The sequence below is a fragment of the Perognathus longimembris genome, chromosome 26 (genome assembly GCF_023159225.1).
Source record: "Perognathus longimembris pacificus isolate PPM17 chromosome 26, ASM2315922v1, whole genome shotgun sequence".
Taxonomy (NCBI): Eukaryota; Metazoa; Chordata; class Mammalia; order Rodentia; family Heteromyidae; genus Perognathus; species Perognathus longimembris.
The window spans coordinates 4,114,785-4,138,945 of NC_063186.1; the positions used below are offsets into that span (position 1 = coordinate 4,114,785).

Sequence of the window (24,161 nt, forward strand, 5' to 3'; positions counted from 1 at the left end):
TGTAGGTGCTCATTTATTTGTTTTTGACTTGGGGGGGGTCTCACTCTATAGCCCTCACTGGCTTGGAACCCACTGTGTAATCTATACTGGTCTCCAAGGTGTGACCTGCCTTAATTATAGGCATGTAACATCACATACCATCACACGCAACCAATCTCAAGTCTCACGTTTTTTGTTGTTGTTGTTGTTTTGTACTGAGATATGAGATGTGAACTCAGGGCCCTGAACCGGTTTGAGCTCGCTTACTCAGCTGGAACTCTTTTTTTTCTTTTTTGGCCAGTCCTGGGCCTTGAACTCAGGGCCTGAGCACTGTCCCTGGCTTCCTTTTGCTCAAGGCTAGCACTCTGCCACTTGAGCCACAGCGCCACTTCTGGCCGTTTTCTGTATATCTCGTGCTGGGAAATCGAACCCAGGGCCTCATGTATACGAGGCAAGCTCTCTTGCCACTAGGCCATATCCCCAGCCCTCAGCTGGAACTCTTGTCACATAAGCCATGCAACCAATCTAGCTTTTTGCTGGTTATTCTAGGGATGGACTCTTCTGCCAAAGCTGGTTTCAAACCTCAGTCCTCCAGTTCGCAGCTTCCTGAATACAGGCCAGGATTATAAGCATGAACCACTGGTGCCTGGCAAATCTTTCGTTTGTTCTTTTTTTGCCTTTTTTTTTCTTTATTGTCAAAGTGAAGTACAAAGGGGTTACAGTTTCATATGTAAGGCAGTGAGTTCATTTCTTATCCAACCTGTTACCTCCTCCCTCATTTTTCCCCGCCTACCCCCTCTTTTGTTCTTTAGTGATAGAATCTGACATTCTTCCTTTCCCACAACTATCTTTAGTTAATAACTTCAGACACGAGGGCTGGGAATATGGCCTAGTGGCAAGAGTGCTTGCCTCCTACACATGAAGCTCTCGGTTCGATTCCCCAGCACCACATATATGGAAAACGGCCAGAAGGGGCGCTGTGGCTCAGGTGGCAAAGTGCTAGCCTTGAGCGGGAAGAAGCCAGGGACAGTGCTCAGGCCCTGATCAGGGTCCAAGGCCCAGGAATGGCCAAAAAAAAAAAAAGAAAGGAAAAAATAATAACTTCAGACACGAGATTCATGACATAATCTCATATTTAATATTTATCCTCGAATATATTAAGACTAGAATATTTTTCTGCATCTGCATATATTTCATTATATATTATATAGCACTTTGTCAATTATATAACACAAAAGACCTTTACAGATAAACCTTAAAATGGCAGTGTGAATATTAATTAAGTGGACATTAACCAGACAATAGGAAACCTATGTTCATTTAATGGGAGATTCTAGTATTTCCTGATAATCTTCCCTTTTTAAATCCCTCCAGTAAAGCTTATAGCCGGCAAGGACAAACACGCTAATCATAATGATCACCCCTCCGAAGACATCATACACGCTGGGAAATATATGTAACACAACCAGCTGCAAGACCATGGCTACCACAATCTCCAAATGCTGGACCGTGCTGACCAGAGCAGGATGGAATTTGTCCAAGGCGTAATACACCCCTAAGAATGCGACGGTGGAGCAGACACAGATCGCGAGGAGATAACTCCATGTTTCTCCATCTAACGGGATGATGGGTTCTTGAAGAAGGAACATGGTAGACAGCCCCCAGATGGTCCCGGTCCAACCGAACGTAAACAGGGCGGTCCACATGCTGATCTTCTCTCGGATGGATCTGTATACGATCATCGAAAGAGCCGTGGTCATTCCAGCCATGACTGTCATGGTGTACCCGAAGGCTTCCTTCCAGGCGTTCAGCAAAGAATTGTCCTCATCCGCAATGTTGGGGATCATGACGAGACACACCCCCACGATGCTGCAAACCACGGTGGCCATGTCCACACAAGCCATCTTCTCATCAATGAGTAAAAAGGCCAAGATGGCGCTGAAGACGGTCGTGGTGGCTCTCCACATGATGGTCCCATTGCTGGGGGGGACAATGGAAAACGACGTGTAGGCGCAGGTGATGGAGATGACATTGCATACCCCATAAAAGAAGAGGCGTAACCTGTACCCCCTGGGCCCAAAGGGGGCCTCCTGGTAGTAACATACGACTAACACGGATAAGACCTGCAAGACGGAACGGATGAAAATGAGCTCTAAGGATGGAACTTTCGAGCGATCGGAGACAAGCCTGGTAATGAGGGCCACAGAGCCATGGGCTAACGCAGACCCAAACAACACGACCCACATTTTTCGAGACTGGAAGATGTTCTTTTCTGCCAGGTACTGGAATCGGCCCATCTCATTGGTCCTTGGGTCTTCTGTGGAGACAGGCTGAGGATCTATGGTTCCAAAGAAAGTTCTTCCTTTCTTTCTTATTTCACTCAGTAGCCCTTTCTTGGGGTTTTCTTCCAGAAAATTCCCATAGTCTTCATTGATTTCTTCGTAGCTGTCATCTCCCGGCTGGGGATAATGAGAAGTATATTTCACCATCTCCGTGTTGGGGTGTATTTTCACCCGTTTCTTCACTGGGTGTTGTTTGGCTTGAGAAGCATCCATTTTTTCAGATAATCAAGTCTGTTTAAAGAAAAATAATAATAAAGCTAAATGTGTATGTTCAGACTACTATGGGAGACTCAACTTCCATTATAGTACTGTGCTCCAACTTAATGATAGAAAAGAGAGATTGTCACAAAGGTGGAGAATGTAAAAGAGTTTATATTCTCGGCACCGGTGGCTCCCGCCTGGCATCCTAGCTACTCAGGAGACTGAGATCTGAGGATCGCAGTTCAAAACGAGTCCAGGCAGGAATGTCCATGAGCCTCTTATCTCCAATGAACCACCAGAAAATCAGAAGAAGTGGTGGAATTGCTAGCCTTCACCAAAAAGAGCCCAGGGACAGCACTCAGACCTCGAGTTCAAACCCCGACACCACCACCAACCACAAAGTATTCACCCCATCTCTTCAGCCACCTCTCATTCTGTTCATCCTTGGTCAGAGTCAACTTTTTCTTTTCTTTTTGGTCAGTCATGGGGCTTGAACTCTCAATTTTATTTCTCATCTTGACACCCTGGGTTTTTTTTTTTAATCTTTAAAAAGGCACTCCTAAAATAAAAATAATTTTTAAAAAATTCAAACGACAATGTAACAATGACACAGAAACGTATAGTGTGTGTTTGTGTGTCTGTGTGTGTCTGTGCTGCTACCCGGGCTTGAACTCAGGGCCTGGCCACTGTCTTTTAGCTGTTTCATTCAAGGTTGTTGCTCTGTCACTTGAGCCACAGCTCTACTTCCAACTTTTTTTTTTTTGGCCAGTCCCGGGCTTGGACTCAGGGCCTGAGCACTGTCCCTGGCTTCTTTTTGCTCAAGGCTAGCACTCTGCCACTTGAGCCACAGCGCCACTTCTGGCCATTTTCTGTATATGTGGTGCTGGAGAATCGAACCCAGGGCCTCATGTATATGAGGCAGGCACTCTTGCCACTAGGCTATATCCCCAGCCCTACTTCCAACTTTTTGTGGGGCATTAGAATTGGAGACAAGAGTCTCATGGATTTTCCTCCTTGCTTGGGCTGGCTTTGAACTGTGATTTTCACATCTCAGGATTATAGACTTGAGTCTCCAGTGCCAGCTATATATTGTTGAATAGGAAAAATGTTATGCTGTTTAAAAATAATAATTATTATAAAGATGACATACAGAGGAGTTAGTTATATAAACCAGGTAATGAGTACATTTCTTTTTGGACAATATCCCCCTTCCCTTGCTCTCTCCCATCCCCACCCACAAGATGTATAGTTTATTTTCAACACAGTGTCTCGTGAGTACCATTGCTGCATTTTTTTAAGACGCAATAATATACCTTTCTTTTGTAACTTACAAACAACTTTGCCTTCTAATAGTGAACCTGTCATTGGTGGTCATTCATTGCTGCATTTTTTTTAAACTTTAGTCCCTCCATTTCTGTGTCCCCTCCTTATCCACCCAAAGACAGACAGATAAACAAGATGAAAAGGAAACAACAAAAAAAAAACTAGGGGGGAAAAAAACCACTCTTGTTTGGAGCTTTTTTTTTTTTTTAAGGAACAGATGAAAGAAATATGAACAATTCTTCCCTGTGATCTAGTGATTCCTCTCCCTTATTCCCACCCACCCCCCAAAAGGGAAGAGAGAGAGAGAGAGAGAGAGAGAAATGGGAGAAGAGAAAGAGTATTTTTTTTTTTTTTGACTCTTGACTTCTTGGTTTCTTGCCAAACCTCTTAAACCGTGGCCCAGAAATCCAAGGCAATTCTGTTCCCTGACACCATCTGGACAGCCAACTGTTGGCTTCTATTTACCGCTGCCTTTTCTACAAGGCACGCCACCCCTTCAGCTACTAACAGTCCACGGGCCTCCCTGCCGGTCAGACCCTGCCCGAGCAGTCCTCCCAGGCAAAGCTGAATAGTCTTCAGCTCCCAAAGGCTTATGGGGGCAGTTCCACTTCCAGGCATGCTTCAGCTTAAAACATTTTCCTCCCCTTACCCCCTTATGTTGTGGGATCCATTGCCATCTCTTCCCCTCACTAGGCACCAAGGAATTGTCTTTTTGTTTTCTGTAGTTCTTAGGCTTGAACTCAGGGCCTGAGCACTGTCCCTAAGCTCTTTTTGCTCAAGGTTAGAGCTCTACCGCTTTGAGGCACAGTGCCACTTCCAGTTTTCTGGTGGTGTATTGGAGATAAGAGTCTCATGGGCAAAGCCTGGGCTAGCTTTGAACCATGATCCTCAGGTCTCAGCCTCCTGAGTAGCTAGGATGACAGGCGTGAGCCACCTGGGCCTAGTTCTAGGAGTAGTCTTGAATTGTTCTTTCTGCCATCAAACTCCCATTTGGTCATCAATTATTATTGTTATTGTCTTTGAAGTATTTCTCATGTTTTCTTTTATTATTGTTATTATGCCATTTAACTTTATGATTCTGGATATTGCGAATTCTGATGTCGAATATTGTGCTCACATCCAAACTACCCTCATCAACCCCAGTTCTCTGAAACTGGCCATATTATATCACTGTAACATTAGCCTGTTTTTAAAAGATTCAAGGAGCTGGGAATATGGCCTAGTGGCAAGAGAGCTTGCCTCGTATACATGAAGCCCTGGGTTCGATTCCCCAGCACCACATATACAGAAAATGGCCAGAAGTGGCACTGTGACTCAAGTGGCAGAGTGCTAGCCTTGAGCAAGAAGAAGCCAGGGACAGTGCTCAGGCCCTGAGTCCAAGGCCCAGGACTGGCCAAAAGAAAAAAAAGATTCAAAACAGCCAAGTGCCACTGGCTCATGCCTGACATGCTAGATCATCAAGAGGCTGAGATTAGAGGATCAAGGTGCAAGGCCAGCCCAGGCAGGAAAGTTATAAGGCTCTTATCACCAATTAACCACCCAGAATCCAGAAGGGGTGCTGTGACTCAAGTGGTACAGTGCTGACCTTGAGTGAAAAAGCTAAGAGACAGCACCTAGGCCCTGAGTTCAAGACCCCCACCCCCAAGTCAAAGCAAACACTGCCCTCAAGCTTTCCCCATTGAAAAACCTAGAGTTCGTGGAGTCCTTAATCCCAATTCCTTAGCAGAGAGCAAAACATGGCGTTTTCTCTCTCTCTCTCTTTCTGCCCCCCTCCCCTCTCCTCTCTCCCCTCTCCCCTCTCCCTCCCTACCCTGGTCCTAGAGCTTAAACTCAAGGCTTGGGTACTGTCACTGAGCTTTTGTGCTCAAGGCTAGCGCTCTACCACTTAAGCCACACTTTCGGCTTTTTGGTGGTTAATTGGGGATAAAAGTTTCACAACCTTTCCTACCCTGGCTGGCTTGGAACTGTGATCCTCAGATTTCCTGAGTACCTAAGATTATAGGTGTGAGCCACCAACCAACACTTGGCTTCTTTTTTTTTCTTTTCTTTTCTATTTCTCTCTACTTGATACCGTTAAAATAAACTAGATCCTTGCTAAAACTTGAGGGGAATAAAAGGACCTAGGATTCTTTGGGAACCGACTCCATATCAAATTTCAACTTTCCTACCTCGCTCCTCATTGGCTGCCTAATAATAGCTGTGATTAATCCTCAGCTTAGCAGGGCCACAAGGTGCTCTAAGCAACCAGGCTGTGTCTTCTCTGTGTACCTTTCATTTCCCTCCACCTCCCTTCTGCCAACTTTCCTTCTGCTCAAAACACAGCTCACCTTTTTAAGGCCAATCTGATTTCTATCTTTAGAAACAGGCTCTCCCTGACCTCTTCTACCACTTGCTTTTTCATCTTTATTGAGATGTTTCCAGTAGTTCTATTTGTGTGTGCGTGCACACGCACGTGTGTGCTAATGCTGGGGCTTGAACTCAGGGCCTGGGCACTCTCCCTTAGATTTTTTTTTTTTCACTCAAGGAATTTGGAGCACCGAGCGCATTCGTTAATGTAAGACGGGTATTGAAATCAATCAATGCATCGTTGGGACGGGGGCATTTTTTTTAAGTGAAGCAAATTTGGGTAAGAACAAAGTGCATAAGTGATATAAATAATAGACTCCGATGACCAGTCACACAAATACGCAACTTGATCCGTTAAAGACATTCCAGACTCCTTAATAATATCACCATTTGGCTAGTAAGAAAATTTATAAGCCAGCTGCTGCTGGTTCATGCCTGTAACCCTAACTACTTGGGAGGCTGAGCTCTGGTTGTGAAGCAATCCAGGCAAAAAAGACTGTGAGACATTTATCTCCAATTAAGCAGAAAAAAAAAAAAAAAAAGAAGAGCTGGGGCTGGGGATATGGCCTAGTGGCAAGAGTGCTTGCCTCATATACATGAGGCCCTGGGTTCGATTCCCCAGCACCACATATACAGAAAATGGCCAGAAGTGGCGCTGTGGCTCAAGTGGCAGAGTGCTAGCCTTGAGCAAGAAGAAGCCAGGAACAGTACTCAGGCCCTGAGTCCAAGGCCCAGGACTGGCCAAAAAAAAAAAAAAAAAAGATAAAAGTAAAAAAGGAAGGTTTGGAGGCGTGATTCAGGTGGTAGGGTATCTGCCAATGAACACAAACCACCAGTGAGCTCTAGTCCCATTTCAAAAAAACGAAACGGTGAGAAAGAAACTTTGTGTGTTGAGCTTCTCCATCTTTGGCAAGGTTTCTGCTGTGAGGTCTCCCAGACTTCCTCGGGCATAGCTAACTGAACAGTTCCTGAACTAATCTGCATCTGCTTTTCTAAATTAAACCATTCTCAATCAATTATGGGGGACACTGGCGAATACCCAGCTTGCGGGATCCCAGGTTGAATTTCAGTTGCCAGTTTCCTGCTTCCTAGAATCTGCCAGTGTACTGTATCAGGACCTGCCTAAGGGCACAGCCTCAAGGCCTACACAGAGCAAGCAGCTGACTCAGGATCCGTAGGACCGATGGACCGCTCTCTCCAGTCATCCTAGCTACTCAGGAGGCTGAGATTTGAGGATCAAGGTTCAAAACCAGCCAGGACAGAAAAGCCCATGAGACTCTTATCCCTAATTACCCATCAAAAAGCCAGAAGTGAAGATGGGGTTCAAGTGGTAGCGTGCTGAGCTAAAAAAAAAAAAAAGCCAAATTAGCATAAGGCTCTGAGTTCAAGCCCCAATACCAGCCTATATACACAAACACTCCTAAATCATAAAATTGTGTTTATTCTGGTTACAAAAAGAATATACAATTATTGTAGTAAAATTCCAGGAATGCTGGAAAGCAGAGAAAACTACTTATAACCTACTATGCAAAAAGTAATCACTATCTTCAAGGATTTTTCATTTTAAAATACAGTTTCATCTAGGAACCGGTGACTCATGCCTAGAATCCTATCTACTCAGAAGGCTGAGAACTGAGGACTGTGGTTCAAAACCAGCCCAGATAAGAAGTCTGTGAGATTCTCAACCTTGAACAACAAAAAGCTCAGGGACAGTGCCCAGGCCCTGAGTTCAAGCTCCATGAGTGACAGGGGAAAAAAAAGTTTCAACATTATATCCTATTTTATAACTTTTCCACTTAGAACTTCTTATAAGCACTTTTCCATGTGATTAAATATGTTGTACAATAATATTCTACAACATGTTTTGTTTTGCACTTGGGATCAAAACCAGAACCCTGGACATTCTCAAATATAAATACCCAGCTACTGTCTGCTACCCCTAGCCCTAGAATAGTTTTCTTTTTCTTTTTCTCTTGTCAGTCCTGGGTCTTGAACTCAGGGCCTGGGCACTGTCCCTGAGCTTCTTATGCTCAAAGCTAGCGCTCTACCACTTGAGCCACGGCTCTACTTGTTGCTTTTTGCTGGCTCATTGGAGACAAAGCCTAGGCGACTTTCCTGCCTGGGCTGGTTTCCAATCAGGATCTTCAGATGTCAGCGTCCTGAGTAGCCAGGATGACAGGCAGAAGCCACCAGCCCCCCGACGTCAGGAACCCACAGATACCAAGAAGGAAGAACAACAACAACAACAAAGGTTAAATGAGGCCTTGGGTGGTAGTTTTCAAACAAGTAGGCTGATTCGGCTGGTGTGGAGGCGATGAGGCCTGATTTGGAAGACAGCAGTTTCTGTTGTGACATGCTGAAATCCATTCTGGCACCGTGGCGAAGGTGCCAGCTGGCAGCTGAAGAATGTGCCGGAATGCAAGACTCTCACCACTTTTAACCGACACTTCCCCTCCCAGGAAAGAGCTTTTCGAATCGCCAAAGTAGTGCTTTTACCAATTGGCAGCAAACACGTCATCCTCAAGAAACACAGAGGTATCCTCTAGCATGAACTGTCTAATTGCCTGGTTGGCGGGGGTGGGGTGGGGGGCTGGGTGGGGATGTAAAGCAGTGTTTTAAAGCATTACCAGTTTGCCTAGAATCAGCACCTTTCTATTCAGCTAAACCGGGTGACTGGGGTAGAGTAGCCAACCGGGAGGAAAGGAGCAAGAATAGAATGACCTTTTGCCCTTTTGATCGTCTTTTGTGTGGGTACACGTGTGTGTGTGTGTGTGTGTGTGTGTGTGTGTGTGTTCACATACATACACATGCTGGTATGAGGACTTGAACTCAGGGCCTGAGCTTTTTCTTTTTGCCCAAGGCTAGTGCTCTACTGCTTGAGCCACAGCTCCAACTCCGCTTTTTGATGGTTAATTGGAGATAAGAGTCTTAAGGACTTTTCCTGCCCTGGCTTCCAACTGAGATCCTCAGATCTCAGCCTCCTGAGTAGCTAGGATGACAGGTTTGAGCCACAGGGTCCGCCACACATGACTCTGTGTGTGTGTGTGTGTGTGTGTGTGTGTGTGTGTGTGTGTGTGTGTGTGTAGGTACAGCTACATACTCAAATCACCAATTAGATTAGATGCTAGTTAAATGTAAAAGACATTCTTGGATTCTTCCAATATGCTTGTTCTTCTTAGTGGCTTATCATTTACCTAACTTTTAGCAGAGAGAGAGAGCAAGAGAGAGAGAGAGTATCAAACATACCTCCCAGCGGGGTTCAAAGAAGCCCTTCTCTCTCTCTCTGATCTGCAACATTCCCCAAAGAAGAAAGGAACCCCCCAGGATCAACAGCCTATTCCCAATCCCTGCAGTAATCCACACACCACCTGCTCATGTTTGCACTGGTTTTTGTTTTTTTGGGGTGTGTGTGTGTGTGTGTGTGTGTGTGTTTTAATCTAAGTAGAAGCCAAGTCTGAAATCCCTCCGGGAAAGCAAGGCTTATGAAAATGTTATGACACATCCTTTGACGTGTTACACGTTGGCTTTGGCTCCATCATAACCGATTCTTCACATGATGGGCGGGCATCATTGACCAAAATTACCACCCAGTCACCACTTCCCCTTCACTAGATTTCATTAAAATCACTGAAGAGCTGAACACTGGGGACTCAGGCCTGTCATTCTGGTCAAAAGAAAGAAAGAAGGTTCTGGAAAGACCCTCTATCTCAACAGAAAAAAAGCTGAGCATGTCGGTCAAGCTCCTTTCATCCCAGATCCTCAGGAAAGATACACAGAAGGTTCCGTGGGAAACCCACCCACCTAGGGAGAGTCAGGCGCTCAGGTCAAAGCCCAGTACCGCCCTCCCCAAACCAATGAAGACCCAGAAGAAGAGAGGAAGAATGGGTGAATGCAGTCTCAATATCCCACGTGCACATAGGACAATGGAACTGGTAACTTGGGGGGATGGGTCGGGAGAGATGGACACAATAATGGAAAGGGTGACATGAATCAAGATGCGTTGTACTAGCCAACGGACAAGCTCTACTGAAAGCCCTTTGTACACACCAACTCAAAGATACGTTTAAAAAGTGGAAAAAGGACAAGGCCCTTAAGAAAGGCAACCAGATGGGGCTGGGAATATGGCCTAGGCGTAGTGTGTTTGCCTCGCATACATGAAGCCCTGGGTTCGATTCCTCAGCACCGCATAGATAGAAAAAGCCAGAAGTGGTGCTGTGGCTCAAGTGGTAGAGAACCAGCCTTGAGAAAAAAAGAAGAAAAAAAAAGCTCAAGAACAGCCAGGCAATGAGTTCAGCCCCAGGACCAGCACCAAAAAATAAATTAAATCAATCAATCTGCATATGGTATTGCTGAATAAAAAGAAAGCTACAACAGAGTATTTGTGCCCAGTCCTGGGGGCTCACACCTGTAATCCCAGCTACTCAGGAGGCTGAAATGTGAGGATCAGGTAGGAAAGTCCGTGAGACTCTGATCGCCAATTAACCACTAGAAAACTGGAAGGGGCATTGTGGTTCAAAGCAATGGAGCACTAGCCTTGAGCAAAAGAAGTGCAGAGACAGCCCCCAAGCCCTGAGTTCAACCTAAGACTGGCACAAAAGGAAAAAAAAACAAAGAGTATTTCTGGTGTGATTCTGTCTACATAAAAATACACACACATTTGTAGATGGTGGAATTTGGATTATTCCATACTTTTCTTCTTTCCTTCCAAACGTATATCTATACATATATGTGTGTGTATGAATTTACTTTATTGTCGGGGGGGGGGACCTATCTTTATCGGAGGGAAAAAAAAAATCATTACTCTGTATTTTAGTCAGACAAGAATAGTTTCTCCAAAAGCCAACTGTAGCGTGGCATGTGTGGGAAGGAAAACTGTGGATAAACAGAGTATTACAGAGAAAATATGAGTAGATGCTACCCAAACAAAACAGAGGTGAAAGATTTTACAAAGTGAGGGGAATGTCTTTATTATAGCACTTGAAAGAATTCTGTGTATGTGTGTGTTTCTATTACTATATTTTTGTGACTACCCAAAAATATAATGTATATTCCACATGGCAGAGAAAAATATAACAGAATTATCCTTGGCTGTACTGACATAAGTTATCACCCCATAAATCTTCATGTTAATGTGGAAAAATCTGACCTGAGCAGATGGATCTCATGCTGTTCTCCAAAAACATGCACAGCTTTCTGATCTTCGGGACCAGGAAATGCAGTCAGCGCTAAAACAGTACAGTAGATACCATTACCCATCTTCCAGAATTTCAACTGAAAAGGCTCCTCACGAAAGCAATATTCCTTCTTTAGATATAGAAGACAAAGCTGAGTGCCAGTGGCCCATGCCCGTAAATCCTAGCTACTCAGGAGGCTGAGATCACGGTTTAATACCAGCTCCAATTACCAGTGGGGGGAAAAAAAAGCTGGAAGTGGAGCTGTGGTTCAAGTGGTAGAGCAGGAGCCTTGAGCTAAAGACCAGGCCCTAAGTTCAAGCCCCAGGACTGGCAAAAAAGAAAAAAGAAAAGAAAGGGGAAGAAGGAAAGAGGGAAATAGAGAGAGAAGGAGAGAGAGAGGCTGGGAATATGGCCTAGAGGTAAAGTGCTTGCCTCGCATTCATGAAGCTCTGGGTTCGATTCCTCAGCACCACATATACATAGAAAAAGCCGGAAGTGGCGCTGTGGCTCAAGTGGCAGAGGGCTAGCCTTGAGCACAAAGAAGCCAGGGATGGTGCTCAGGCCCTGAGTTCAAGGTCCAGGACTGGCAAAAAAAAAAAAAAAGAGAGAGAGAGAGAGAGAAAGAGGAAGGAAAGGAGGGAGGGAGGGAAGAAGGAAGAAACAAAGAACTAGAGCACAGTGCTACGTCATACCCTTGATACAGGAGGGAAACATGGAAGAACATTGTGGCACTGGGCTGACTGCTCCTTGGCTCTTGCCACTTTGGAGAATCCTCTCTTGTGTTTTTGGGGGGCTCCCCTTCCCCCATCCTCCATATTTCTCACGGAAGGCCCATTCCTGAGGTCTGACACTGGGTGCCTGCTTACATCTCCAGCTCCGTAGCCCAGGGGTCTCCTTTCCATGAGCACTACTTCAGAGCAGGACACAAACAGGACACCCCCACCCACACCTGTCCTGGGGCTTGAAGACCAAGAAAAGAGTCTCTCTACCAAGGAATTGGAGCCGTTGAGGTTTGAATTCCCGCCCCAGCATTTGCAAGTTGTTTAAGGCTGGGAGGCGGCTGGGGAAGCCACCAAGAAGGTCTGGAGAAGAACTGGAGCCCCAGAAGGTGGCTGCCAAGATGGCGTGCTGGACCTGAAAACCTGTGGATAGTCTTGCCCTGTTCTTAGTATCTCAGTCTCCTAGCTCAACAGTCAACTTGGCAAAACAAAGCCATCCTTTTTGGTGTTTTGTTGTTGTTGTTGTTGTTTTTAAAGCCAGTGAGGGCCCAGGCAATTGTCCCCAAGATTTTTTACTCAAGGCTAGAGTTTTCCCACTTGAACCACAGCTCCACTTTTGACTTTTGGGTGGTTAACTGGAGATTATCTCAAAGACATCTCTACCCAAAGCCGGCTTTGAACTTGGATCCTCAGATCTCAGTGTCTTGAGTAGCTTGGATTATAGGTGTGACGTGAGCCACCAGTGCCTAGTGAGGCTTTTATTTTCTACTCTGTGGTTGTTTTCATTTCTTATAATTAGCTATATGGTTAACTGTCCCACGAGAACAACAAAATAATTCCCACTGAGCTATTCTAAAGTGTTTTTAAACCCCAGGAAGCAATGGATGCAGAATAGTTCATCGATGCCCTTCATTTGTTTGTAAGAATTGTTGGGTTTTCTTTTGGGGGGGTTGGTTGGGGCCCAGGATCCAACACAGGGTCTCCTGTGTGCTAAGCAGTTCCTCTACTATGGAGCTACACACCCAAGCTTGCTAGCTTTTTATTTCCCCCTGGAATTTAAACGTGTATGAATATTTAATTGCTCAAATATTACTACACATGCCAATCCACAGGCTCTGTGCCTTTGGAACAGGTGATTATGAAAATGAATGGCTCCGCAGAGTTCAGAGACACTCCAGGTGTCAAAGAATGAAGATGGATTATTTAATTTTTTATTTTTGGCCAGTCCTGAGCCTTGGACTCAGGGCCTGAGCACTGTCCCTGGCTTCTTTTTGCTCAAGGCTAGCACTCTGCCACTTGAGCCACAGCGCCACTTCTGGCCGTTTTCTATATATATGTGGTGCTGGGGAATCGAACCCAGGGCTTCACGTATGCAAGGCAAGCACTCTTGCCACTAGGCCATATCCCCAGCCCGAAGATGGATTATAAGCACACCGGTGGCTCACACTTGTAAACTTAGCTTCTCGGGAGGCTGAGCTCTGAAGATCATGGTTCAAATCAGCCTAGGCAAAAAACAAAAAACAAAAAACACCTCCTTGAGACTCTTTATCTGCAATGAATCACCCCTAAGCTGGAAGTGGAGCTGTGGCTCAAATGGCAGAGCACTAGCTCCGTGTAAAAGAGATTAGGGACAGCATCTAGGCCCTCCGTTCAAGTTCCAGTACTGGCCTTAAAAATTTTTTTCTGGAAAATGTGTGACTGTACAAAAGGCGATATGCTATAATTTTGCACATATACATAGATATGTGCATTTGTGTGCACACTACATGGATTGTATATGGCTCATGTGCACACACATACATGTATCCTACCTATACGTGTGCATTGCATTTGTGTGTACACAGACGTACACTGCTTATACACTTGCATATGTGTTGCATCTGTGTGCATCTATCAACACGTATTCTCTACCTAAATGTGCATTACGCTTGCATGCATCTATATTGGCTTGCACACATACGCCCTGCCTACCTGTGTGCGTGTGTTATTACATGTGTGCACACAGCATACCCTACACACGCACGTAGGGTTCATGTTTGTGCTCACAGTGTGTTTTTCCACACAGACCGTCCACTCGGCTAGGCATCTGCCCCTCGGAGACAAGCCAAATTGGCTTTCCGTGCTATCTTCAGGAAACGCGTTATCAATCCCTGGGCCGCAGGGTTTCTGTGCTGGCTGGCACCTCTCGGTCCATCTGCCGGGGGGATCAGCTGTGTTCTGCCACGGTGGGGGGGCGGAAGGTCTAGGCAGGCCTCAGCGTCACAGATACAGCACCCCCCCCCCCATGCTCATCTCATCTGGGTGACCACATCCAGGCCCAGTCCTCGCCCCCCCTCCCCCACCCCTGGAACTTTCCATGTCACTCTTAGTGGAGTGGGGTAAAGACAGCCTGGATGAATTGCCCCCCATGGGTGCCCATTCCTGACACGTCACACTTCATGTCATCATCACCATCATCACCTTCCTCTCTCTCCTCCCCTCAAAGGAGGCCAGAAGGGCACACAGGGGTGTGGAAGCCCCTTAGCGCCCCCCTACCGCCCCCCAGGACCTTCCAGGTAGAGTGGTGCATCCGTCCTGGGGGAGGGGAGGGGAGGGGAGGAGAGGGGGGCATGGTGCATGGGGGAGCAGCCTCTGAGCCTCGGCATTGTCTCCCCCCCTCCTCATTAATCTCCTGCCCTTCAAGAGTCACCCATGGGGGGGGGGGTGGAGGGGTGGGGGGGTAAGAAAGTGATGACAAATGCGATTCCTGGTGCTGGTTTTCTTAAAGGGCGAACCAGCTAGGGTTAAAGTTGTTATTGGAAACTGGGTTCCCCCCACACACACCCCCACCCCCGGTGATGCCAACCGGCACCTGGGCCAGATAGCCCCCCAATCTTTATCACTGGGGAAAGAAAAAGAGGGGTGTGTGTGTGTCAGAGGGGTGGGGAGGGAGGGGGAGGGCGGGCAGCAGGGAACATAGGGGTGGTGGGCAGGGCAGGGCAGGGCAGGGGGTGACGGGGTGACCCTGCCCCGTGGGGAGTGGGTGGGGGGCTCCTGGCTTCTCTCCCCCCCCATCCCCCATGGTGGGTGCAGAGATCTGCGGGAGGGGGGAGGGGGAGGGAGGGGGAGGGGGAGGGAGGGGGGAGGGAAGCAGCATCCCCGCGCCCCGCCCCGCGCTCACCCCGGGCGGCACCTGCACACCCCCCACCCCGCCCCCCCCAGCGCGCTTCCCACCCCCTCCCCTCCCCCGATGGATGGATGGATTACCTGCGTGGGGAGGGAGGGCCAGCCGGGTCCCGGGGCTCTGCACGCTCCACGCCCGCCCTGGGGGGGGGGGGGGGTCCGAGCCTCCGAGGGTGCCGGCCAGCGAAACCTCCAGCCGACCCCGGGGCCGCTGCCAGGAGCTGCGGGGAGGGGCGGGGGGCGGGGCGGGGGAGGGGGGCGGAGGGACGCGCGCTCTGCGCCTGCGCGCGGGGCCCCCGCGGCTGCCGCGGTCCGCGGCGGGCCCCGCCCCCACCCTGGCCTGGCCGGGCCGGGAGGGGAGGAGGGGCTGGGGGGAGGACCCCCCTCTTCCCCCCCCCCACCGGGGGTGCGGGCTGGGAAGGGCCAGGCCCCTTGGAGGGCCGGGGCGGGCAGGGGCGGGCGGGCTCCCTTCCTTTCCACCCTGACTGTGCGTTTCCATTCCTTGAGGTTAAAATAATAATAACAATAAATAATAATAAAAGGCGTCTAGGGTTGGAAGTGGGGCTCAGGTTGTTAGAGGGATTGCCAAGCAGACGCAAGGCCCTGAGTTCAAATCCCCTACATGCATACAGGCAAGTGTGGTCCCCAAAAGAAATGGACTCCTTACCTGACTTAATGTAACTCTAACCCCTCTGTCCAGGACCTTCCTAATAACAATTCCACATTTAAAATAATAATAATAATAATAATAACCCAGGGGCTGGGAATGTGGCCTAGTGGCAAGAGTGCTCGCCTCATATACATGAGGCCCTGGGTTCGATTCCCCAGCACCACATATATAGAAAAAGCCAAAGTGGCGCTGTGGCTCAAGAGGCAGAGTGCTAGCCTTGAGCAAAAAGAAGCCAGGGACAGTGCTCAGGCCCTGAGTCCAAGCCCCAGGACTGGCAATAATAATAATAATAATAATTCATTTTAGGAGGGTCCAACGCCTGTCACCAGCTGTCAATCACAGTCCCATGCACCCCTGAATCCTTGCCACCAGTTCCAAGGCAAAGCAAACACAGTCTCTGAGAAACACACCTGATGAGCCGGGGCGTTGGTGGTTCAGGCCTGGAAGCTTAGCTACCTGGGAGGCTGAGATCTGGGGTGTGAGGCCCCGGCAGGGAAGTGGGTGAGACTCTTTTATCTCCAATGAACCATCTGAAAACTGGAAGTGGAGCTGTGGCTCAAGGTGGTGGAGCGCTAGCCTTGAGCAAAGAAGAGCTGAGGGAAGAGGTCTAGGTGTTCACTGAGCCCGTATCTGTGTTGGTGCAACCGGGTTGCTTTTCCACGAGTCAATATTCTTCGGCCCTCTTAAATCCGGGGCACAGCATTGGAGAGGTGTGCTGGTGCAGGGGCTGCTGACAGAGGCAGTTGTCAGTGGAAAGTCTCCAGCTGTTTTCTGTAGGAAACCTAGAGAATGTGCTTGAAGACGGGAAAAGGGCTAAAGGACCGAGCGCTGATCATTAAGTTGTCTCCGGCATTCTGGATAAGCTTGGTCTGAATCCAGAACCTTGCAATTGATTTAGACCAAGCAAGCTGGTCCAACTAGTCTCTCTTTGTCGGTCTGTCTCTCCCTTCCTGGCCGCTGCCTCTGTCTCTCTCTATCTCTGTGTGTCTCTCTATCATTATCTCTGTCTTTTTCTCTCTGTCACACACACACACACACACACACACACCAGCCCACTGCATTATCTTGGCAAAACTACTTACCCAAAGAGATTCTTCCCCAAGGTATAGCTATTTGCAAATAGAATTAATGTTCAAGCATAATCGCTATTTGGTCTGCATACAAATGAAATCGGAACAGAGCATTTGATATGTTATCTCAAGAAAGTTCATCCTTTCTAGGAGGAAAAAAAAAATCTGGATTTTTAATTTTTGTTGATGATTATTGTTTAGGCATGAGTCCCAGAGCAGCCAAAAGAACCTCAAAAGCCTGGTTTGAACTGCAAGCCTCAACTAGATTCTGTTTCTCTTAGAGAAGGAGGAAGGAAAGAGCTGGGGGGGGAAAAAAATCCCTGAGTATGGAAAGAGATTAAAAAAAAAAAAAGACCTAGAATGAGCTGACTTCGGGAGAGATCTGAGGCAGTGACACGGAGGATTTAGCACAGCTGCCACTTTGAGTGACACTGAGATACTGAGAGATACGAAAGAGGATTTTTGAGACATTTTGTGATGTGTAATAAATGGAATTCTTTTGTGCTGTAATACTAAGGGCTTTTCCTTGCAAGTGTCAAAAACTCAGACTAAAAGCCGATTTGAGGGAAAGGAACAGATCTAACTTAATATTAAAAAAAAAAAAAACCCAACCCCATGGATGGGTGACTTTACCTAAGGTTGGATCCAGGAGTTAATCATTTCTTTGAAGAGCAGTCTCTCCTTTTCTCTCTATTGGCTTCACAGAGTCTGTTCTCACACAGCAAATTCTTTCTGCCAAATGGTATTTTGGCACAGCTTTTATTTGGACGAGGAGGCTTCTTGATAGGTTCTAGTGTATAGCCAATATCCCTCCAAGCTTTGATCATGTTACCAGAGTGCCTGGTGATTCACGTGGAAACATCTCCCTCATCAGCTCCATCTCTGTTCAAACCTCAGTACTGAGAACTAAATAAGTAAATAAGGGAGTGAATGAATGAGCGCTAATTCTACTCCACTCTCCCTAGAGGTGAGTAGATCGCTCAGAGTAACTATATTTATTGATTTATTTTTGGGCCAGTCCTGGGCCTTGGACTCAGGGCCTGAGCACTGTCCCTGGCTTCTCTTTGCTCCAGGCTAGCACTCTGCCACTTGAGCCACAGCGCCCCCTCTGGCCGTTTTCTATATATGTGGTGCTGGGGAATCGAACCCAGGGCTTCATGTATACAAGGCAAGCACTCTTGCCACTAGGCCATATTCCCAGCCCCTCAGAGTAACTATAAAGAAGGTCATACACACAGTAATGTGGACAATAAAAATAACCGCATGTGGATATGTTCTTCTAAGATAAATGAAATAGGTGAAGCTGGGTGCCAGTGGTTCACGCCTGTAACCCTTGCTACTCAGGAGGCTGAGATCTGAGCATCATGGTTCAAAGCCAGCCCAAGCAAGAAAGTCCATGAGACTCTTTTCTCCAATTAACTACCAAGAAACTAGAAGTGGAGGTGTGGCTCAAGTGGTAGAACACCAGCCTTGAGCAATGAAGTTAAGGGATAACACCCAAACCCAGAGTTTAAGCCTTAGTAGGAACACAAGCTCACACACATGTGTGCACACACACACACACACACCTGATTTGAGGACATATCATTACCATGCTCCTTTTCTCCAGAGCAAATCTTGTTCATTATGGCCCTGTTCAAAAAAAAATAGGCAAAGATGGCAAGAGCTCAGGTCTTGTGAGGAAGGAGTTGCATTTCTCTCTGGACAAAGAGTCGCAGTAGATTTCGTGACACATTCTAAATTGCTATGATACTTCCCATTTCCTTGAAGCATAATGCTCCATTGATTGCCAGCTGAGTCACGGATAGACTCTACTTCTCACGCTGTCAGTGGGAAGCATAATTCCTCAGTGACTCTCTGCAGACATTTATAGATTTTTCAGTCCACTGAGTTATAAAAGACAACCAAGTCTTTTTACCACCCCCCCAAGACCTTTAAAGAAATCTTGTTCTCAACTGCTCAGTCGTTGAACATAATTATAGACGTCTGCATAAAAGCAAGACCTGAGGTGACGAGGACTGAAAAGAAAATCAGAGTCGATCTATAAAGAAACAGAGAACAGAGGACTGAAGACTGGAGGTCTGCTTTCCACCTTTTCTCCTGCATAAGAGGTTGAAAAGAAAAAAAAAAGGAAAATAAGTGTTCAGAAAGATAGGGAGTCTGGGGTTGGGAATGTGGCCTAGTGGTAGAGTGCTGGCCTCGCATACATGAAGCTCTGGGTTCGATTCCCCAGCACCACATATATAGAAAAAAGCCAGAAGTGGTGCTGTAGCTCAAGTGGTAGAGTGCTAGCCTTGAGTAAAAGCTCAGGGACAGTGTCCAGGCCTTTAGTTCAAGCCTCATGACCAAAACAACTATCACCACCAAAACAAAACAACCCACCCAAAACCCCAAAACCCAACTCAACAAAGGAATTGAGCTATAGTATTCCAGTTAGCTATCAGCTCACACTTCAAAGAGCAGTTACTTTGTGATCTTAAAAGACACACTCCCTCCTAATTAATTGAACTCATTATGCTTGCAGAGTGAGTCTTGCCAGCATGTGTCTCAGATTTAGCACTTCAAAATAATTTGTCCATGAAGATTCATGACTCCTAGTCTCCTAAAAATAACTTTAAGAGCACATTTCCTGTGAATGTATTCATGTGAGTTTGAGAAAGTGTTTGGGGAGGAACTTTCACAGGTTAGGAAGAATGTTCCCAGATATTTCACGAGTGAGTGTTCAATCTCTACAATCCAGCGAAAGGATTACACGGAAGCAGGAAGCAACTGGGTTAAGAGTCCAGATTGGGCACAGAGTTGGTGGCCCAGGCCTATAATCCTAACTACTCAGGAGGCTGTGAGCTGAGAATCAAGGGTCAAATCCAGCCCAGTCAGGAAAACCCACGAGACTCTTATGGCTAACTAATGGCCAGAAAAACCAGAAGTGATGCGCTGTGGCTCAATGTGGAAGAGCAGTAACCTTGAGCAAAGAGAGCTCAGGGACAGCACCCAGGCCCCGAGTTCAAGCCCCAGAACTGACCCCCCACAAAAGAAAGGAAATGTCCTGACTTTCCACCCAGAGTCCTTTGTTCCGACTGCCTGGGGCTCACTGAGAAACGGCGTTGGGAGGTCAGTTTCTTCGTTGGCATTGGTAAGAAAGTCTACTGTGGACCCGGTGGGTAGACCCTTAAGTTTTATTTTCACCATCACCCTGCTTCTCCAGGAAGGGAGGTTGGCATGGGTAGAGTGGCTCAGAGACTTGGGGGGGGGGGTGGGGGGGGGCGCGGCAGGTGGCTCTCCCAGCAGGGCTGCCCTTGGTACACAGGGCTAGGAAACCAATTTGGGGTTACCATGGTAACTGGGAGAGCTTCCACACATTTGTAATGTAACACATTCACTGAGGACATCAGCAGGCATCTTGACCCGGAGGTAGGGGAACGGGAGGGGGAGAGGGACAAAAAGGCCCCCGTCCCCGGTCTCTCCCTCGAGCTCACAGTCGTTTGTAGAAAAGGTTAAAAAGAAATCGCTGACTTATTTCTTCAATGGGAAAGGCATGCCTCTGGAATTAAATCAAAGCCCTGTGTGGTGACACGGGTCTAGGATCCTTAGTGCATGGGAAACTGAGGCGGAAAAATCACAACTACTCTGCGTGTGTGTGTGTGCGTGTGTGCGTGTGTGCGTGCACACGCCAGTCCCTGGGGCTTGAACTCAGATTGTGCTTTACCACTTGAGTTACAGCTCTATTTTTGAGGGGTTTTTGTTGTTGTTGTTGTGGTTGTTGTTTAGCCAGGGGTGTGGGGGGGAGAGGTTGGTGGTTTATTGAAGATTAGAGTCTCACTGGACTTCCCTGCCCAGGCCGCCTTCGAACCGCCACCTTCCGATCTCCGCCTCCTAAGTAGGGAGGGTTACAGGCATGAGACACAGACACCCCAAATGCGAATGAGCTGGGGGAGCATGGAAGGGGCAGCTCCCAGCCAAGGGCATGGCGGCGGGGGGGGGGGGGGGGGGAAGGTACAAAGTCAAGGAAGGCAGGGCTGCCACCTTCAAATAAATAAGTAGCCAGGTGCCAGCATGCCTGTCACCCCAGCCACTTGGGAGGCTGAGATCTGAGGCGTATGGTTTTGATGTTAGCTGGGGCCGAAACTGTGTGAGACTCTTATCTCTCCAATTAACTACAACAACAACAACAAAGAAATCAAAATCACACACACACACACACACACACACACACACACACATTGTGGGCTTCAACACCCAAATTTCTTTCACTCTGCCAAAGGCCTAGTTTTTGCCACTGACCCCACGTGCCCAGCATCTGTGACCCTAAGCAGTCTTTTCATTTTAGGGTTAAAAAAAAATTCTAGAAAATGTGTTCACTTCTTATTTGCCATCTGTAAGTAATAGAATCCCTTCAAGCAGATAATGAGAATCTGCTTTTCTACGCAATTGCACAGAGTAGCGACTGAGAGCCTGGAAGCAGGTTTCAAGCTGAGTCATTCCTCTTTGCGCAAGAAAAGTTTTCTTTTTTTTTTTTTTTTTCTTTTAGTGCCAGTCCTGGGCTTGAACTCAGGGCCTGGGTGCTGCCCCTGAGCTTTTGTACTCAAGGGTAATGCTCTACCACTGGGAGCCATACCTCCACTTCTCACTATTTGCTGGTTAATTGTGAGAGTTTCATGGGCTTTCTTGTCTGGACTGACTTTGAACTGCAATCCTCAGATCTCAGCCTTACTTTCAGGTATACATATATATATATATATATACACATGTATATATGTATATATACATGCATATATGTATATGTATGTATGTATATGTATGTATATATGTATATATACATGTATATATGTATATATACATATATGCATTAACATATATTTACATATATACACATTCATGTATTATATAATATATAATGATATATATATATAATATACCAACACACATATATTGTTGCTTTCTCTGCTATTATGGGTATTGGGGCAAAAACATTGAACAAATAAAGCTCCTGATAAGAAACATTTAAGTTTTCTGTGGTGAACAAGTGACACACTTGTACGATGACATTTAACTGGCTCAGAAATAGGCCTTGGATACGTCTTAGATGGGGTTCCTTAGAAACAGAGCCCGAGGCAAGCAGCTCTGTAAACCTGTAAGGAAGCAAGATGGAGGAGAAGGAGCAAAGCAAAGACCTGGTATCCCTACATCTCCACATGAGTCCAGATGAGGGGGCTCCCGCCTGTCATCCTAACCAGTCAGGAGGCTGAGCTCTGAGGGTCACGGCTCACAGCCAAGTGCTGCAGCAAAGCCCCTGAGACTCTTAACTCCCATGAACCACCAGAAAGCCAGAAGTGGAACTGTGGCACAAGTGGTAGGGCGCTGGCCTTCACCATAAAATTAAAAATTTTTTTTAAAAAAGAGAAAAACAAACTTAATTTAGGAGGAAAGGTTGACTGGGCTTACCATGTGAGTAGCTCTGTTTTATTTTATTTTTATATTAGATGTATGACTTGCAAAACATAATAGTAGAGACAAGATTAACATGGAAAATAAGAATCTCTCTTACTCCAGAGCCATAATCTTTCACTCCAAAATTGCCCAGTAACCAATGGTTTATCATCTCCTCTGTGTGTGCAGTCCAAGGATTGGTTTGAAGGGAGAAATGATCACTCTGGCTTGAGACCCATGGTGCAGATCATGCTGCTACAATAGAATGGCAACCTTCCAAGAAACTGCCATGTGTTTTAAATAGGCGGTGGGGAAAAGGAGCTCTAACGAGATAGATTTGGATGATTTTCTGCATTAGCAATGGAGTGTGGGAAGAGAAACAAGAGGTCTAAGGTAGGGTGCCACAGTGTGGTTAGTAACTCCCCACATAAGAGCTAAAGTTAGGAGAGGGCCAAAGAGAGTGAGGCCCTTAAAACAAATCAAAACAAACACAAAAACAATAGCCAGCAAGGAGAGAGAAATGCTTCCGTATTTTAGTGATAGGAGCTTTCTGAAAACAGGATCTACAGAGAGCTAGTCGCTAATACTCACGCCAACACAAATTAGAGCAAGAAAACTGTATTTTTGTGCGGTATTTCCTTGCAGAACATCCTAGTGTGTGCTCTTGGTTCACTAGTGTTCACTAGTCTTTCTATGTGCTGGACTTTGGGCCTCTTATCTGTCCATGCATGAGGAACCATAAGCTCGCTTCAGGTGTGTAGATTGTTTTGTTTGTTGTTTTGATCTCATGGCGTAGCCCAGGCTGGCTTTGAACTCACTCTGTAGTCGGAGCTGGCCTCCACCTTACGATTCTCCTGCCTCAGTCTCCTGGGTGCTGGGCTTATAGGCATGTACGCCATTGCTCCCAGCAGGTTTTCAGTCTTGCTCTCTGGCCAGTGTAAAAACCAGCTTCTCATCCTACTGTGGTAAGGCAAACTTTTTTTTTTTTTTTTTTTTTTGGTGCCAGTCCCGGGCTTGGACTCAGGGCCTGAGCACTGTCCCTGGCTTCCTTTTGCTCAAGGCTAGCACTCTGCCACTTGAGCCACAGCGCCACTTCCGGCTTTTTCTATATATGTGGTGCTGAGGAATCGAACCCAGGGCTTCATGTATATGAGGCAAGCACTCTTGCCACTAGGCCATATTCCCAGCCCTAAGGTAGACTTTTAAGATGGCCACCAATGGCTCCCAACTCCTGGTACAGCCTCGCCCCGTGGCCTCCTCTGAGTGTGAGCTGAACTTAGTGATTGGATTCTACGGGCACAGGGGATAGGTGCCATGTCTATGATTAAATTATACGAGATTATAACCTGTTTTCCTCGCTGACTTTCTCTGTTGCCTTCTGGCCTTGAGTGTTGTGATTATAGATCATGCCAGGTGCCAGTGGCTCACGCCTGTCATCTTAGCTATTCAGGAGACCCGAGGACCGCGGTTCAAAGCCAACCCAGGCAGAAAAGTCCCCATGAGACTTATCTCCAATTAGTCACTCAAAAACTGGAAGTTGTGCCGTGGCTCAAGTGGTAGAGCAGTAGCATTGAGCACGAAGAGGCTCAGGGATGAGCGCTCAGGCCCTGACTGTAAGCCCCACAACCGATCAAAAAAAAAACCCCAAACAAACCTGAGATCAGCCATCCTCAGGAAACTGAAGCCGTCAGATTAGCAGCCCATAAGGCAGCTGCTTCATCCCCACCCGAGCCTTCAGATTAGACAGA

General features: G+C 46.9%; 1 protein-coding gene across 1 annotated transcript; it reads right to left on the minus strand.

Annotated features, from left to right (window-relative positions):
- Positions 1–1,150: 1,150 nt before the first annotated feature.
- Slc35g2 (solute carrier family 35 member G2) lies at positions 1,151–11,418 on the minus strand. The gene is made up of 2 exons (XM_048334981.1): positions 11,338–11,418; positions 1,151–2,552 (listed from the first exon to the last, which is right to left on the minus strand). Exon 2 carries the CDS (start codon positions 2,532–2,534, stop codon positions 1,296–1,298), a length of 1,239 nt encoding a protein of 412 aa, XP_048190938.1. The 5' UTR covers positions 2,535–2,552; positions 11,338–11,418; the 3' UTR covers positions 1,151–1,295.
- Positions 11,419–24,161: the final 12,743 nt, after the last annotated feature.

Coding starts and splice junctions, on each gene's coding strand:
- Slc35g2 (XM_048334981.1), bottom strand. CDS start 2,534: ATGGATGCTTCTCAAGCCAAACAACACCCAGTGAAGAAACGGGTGAAA.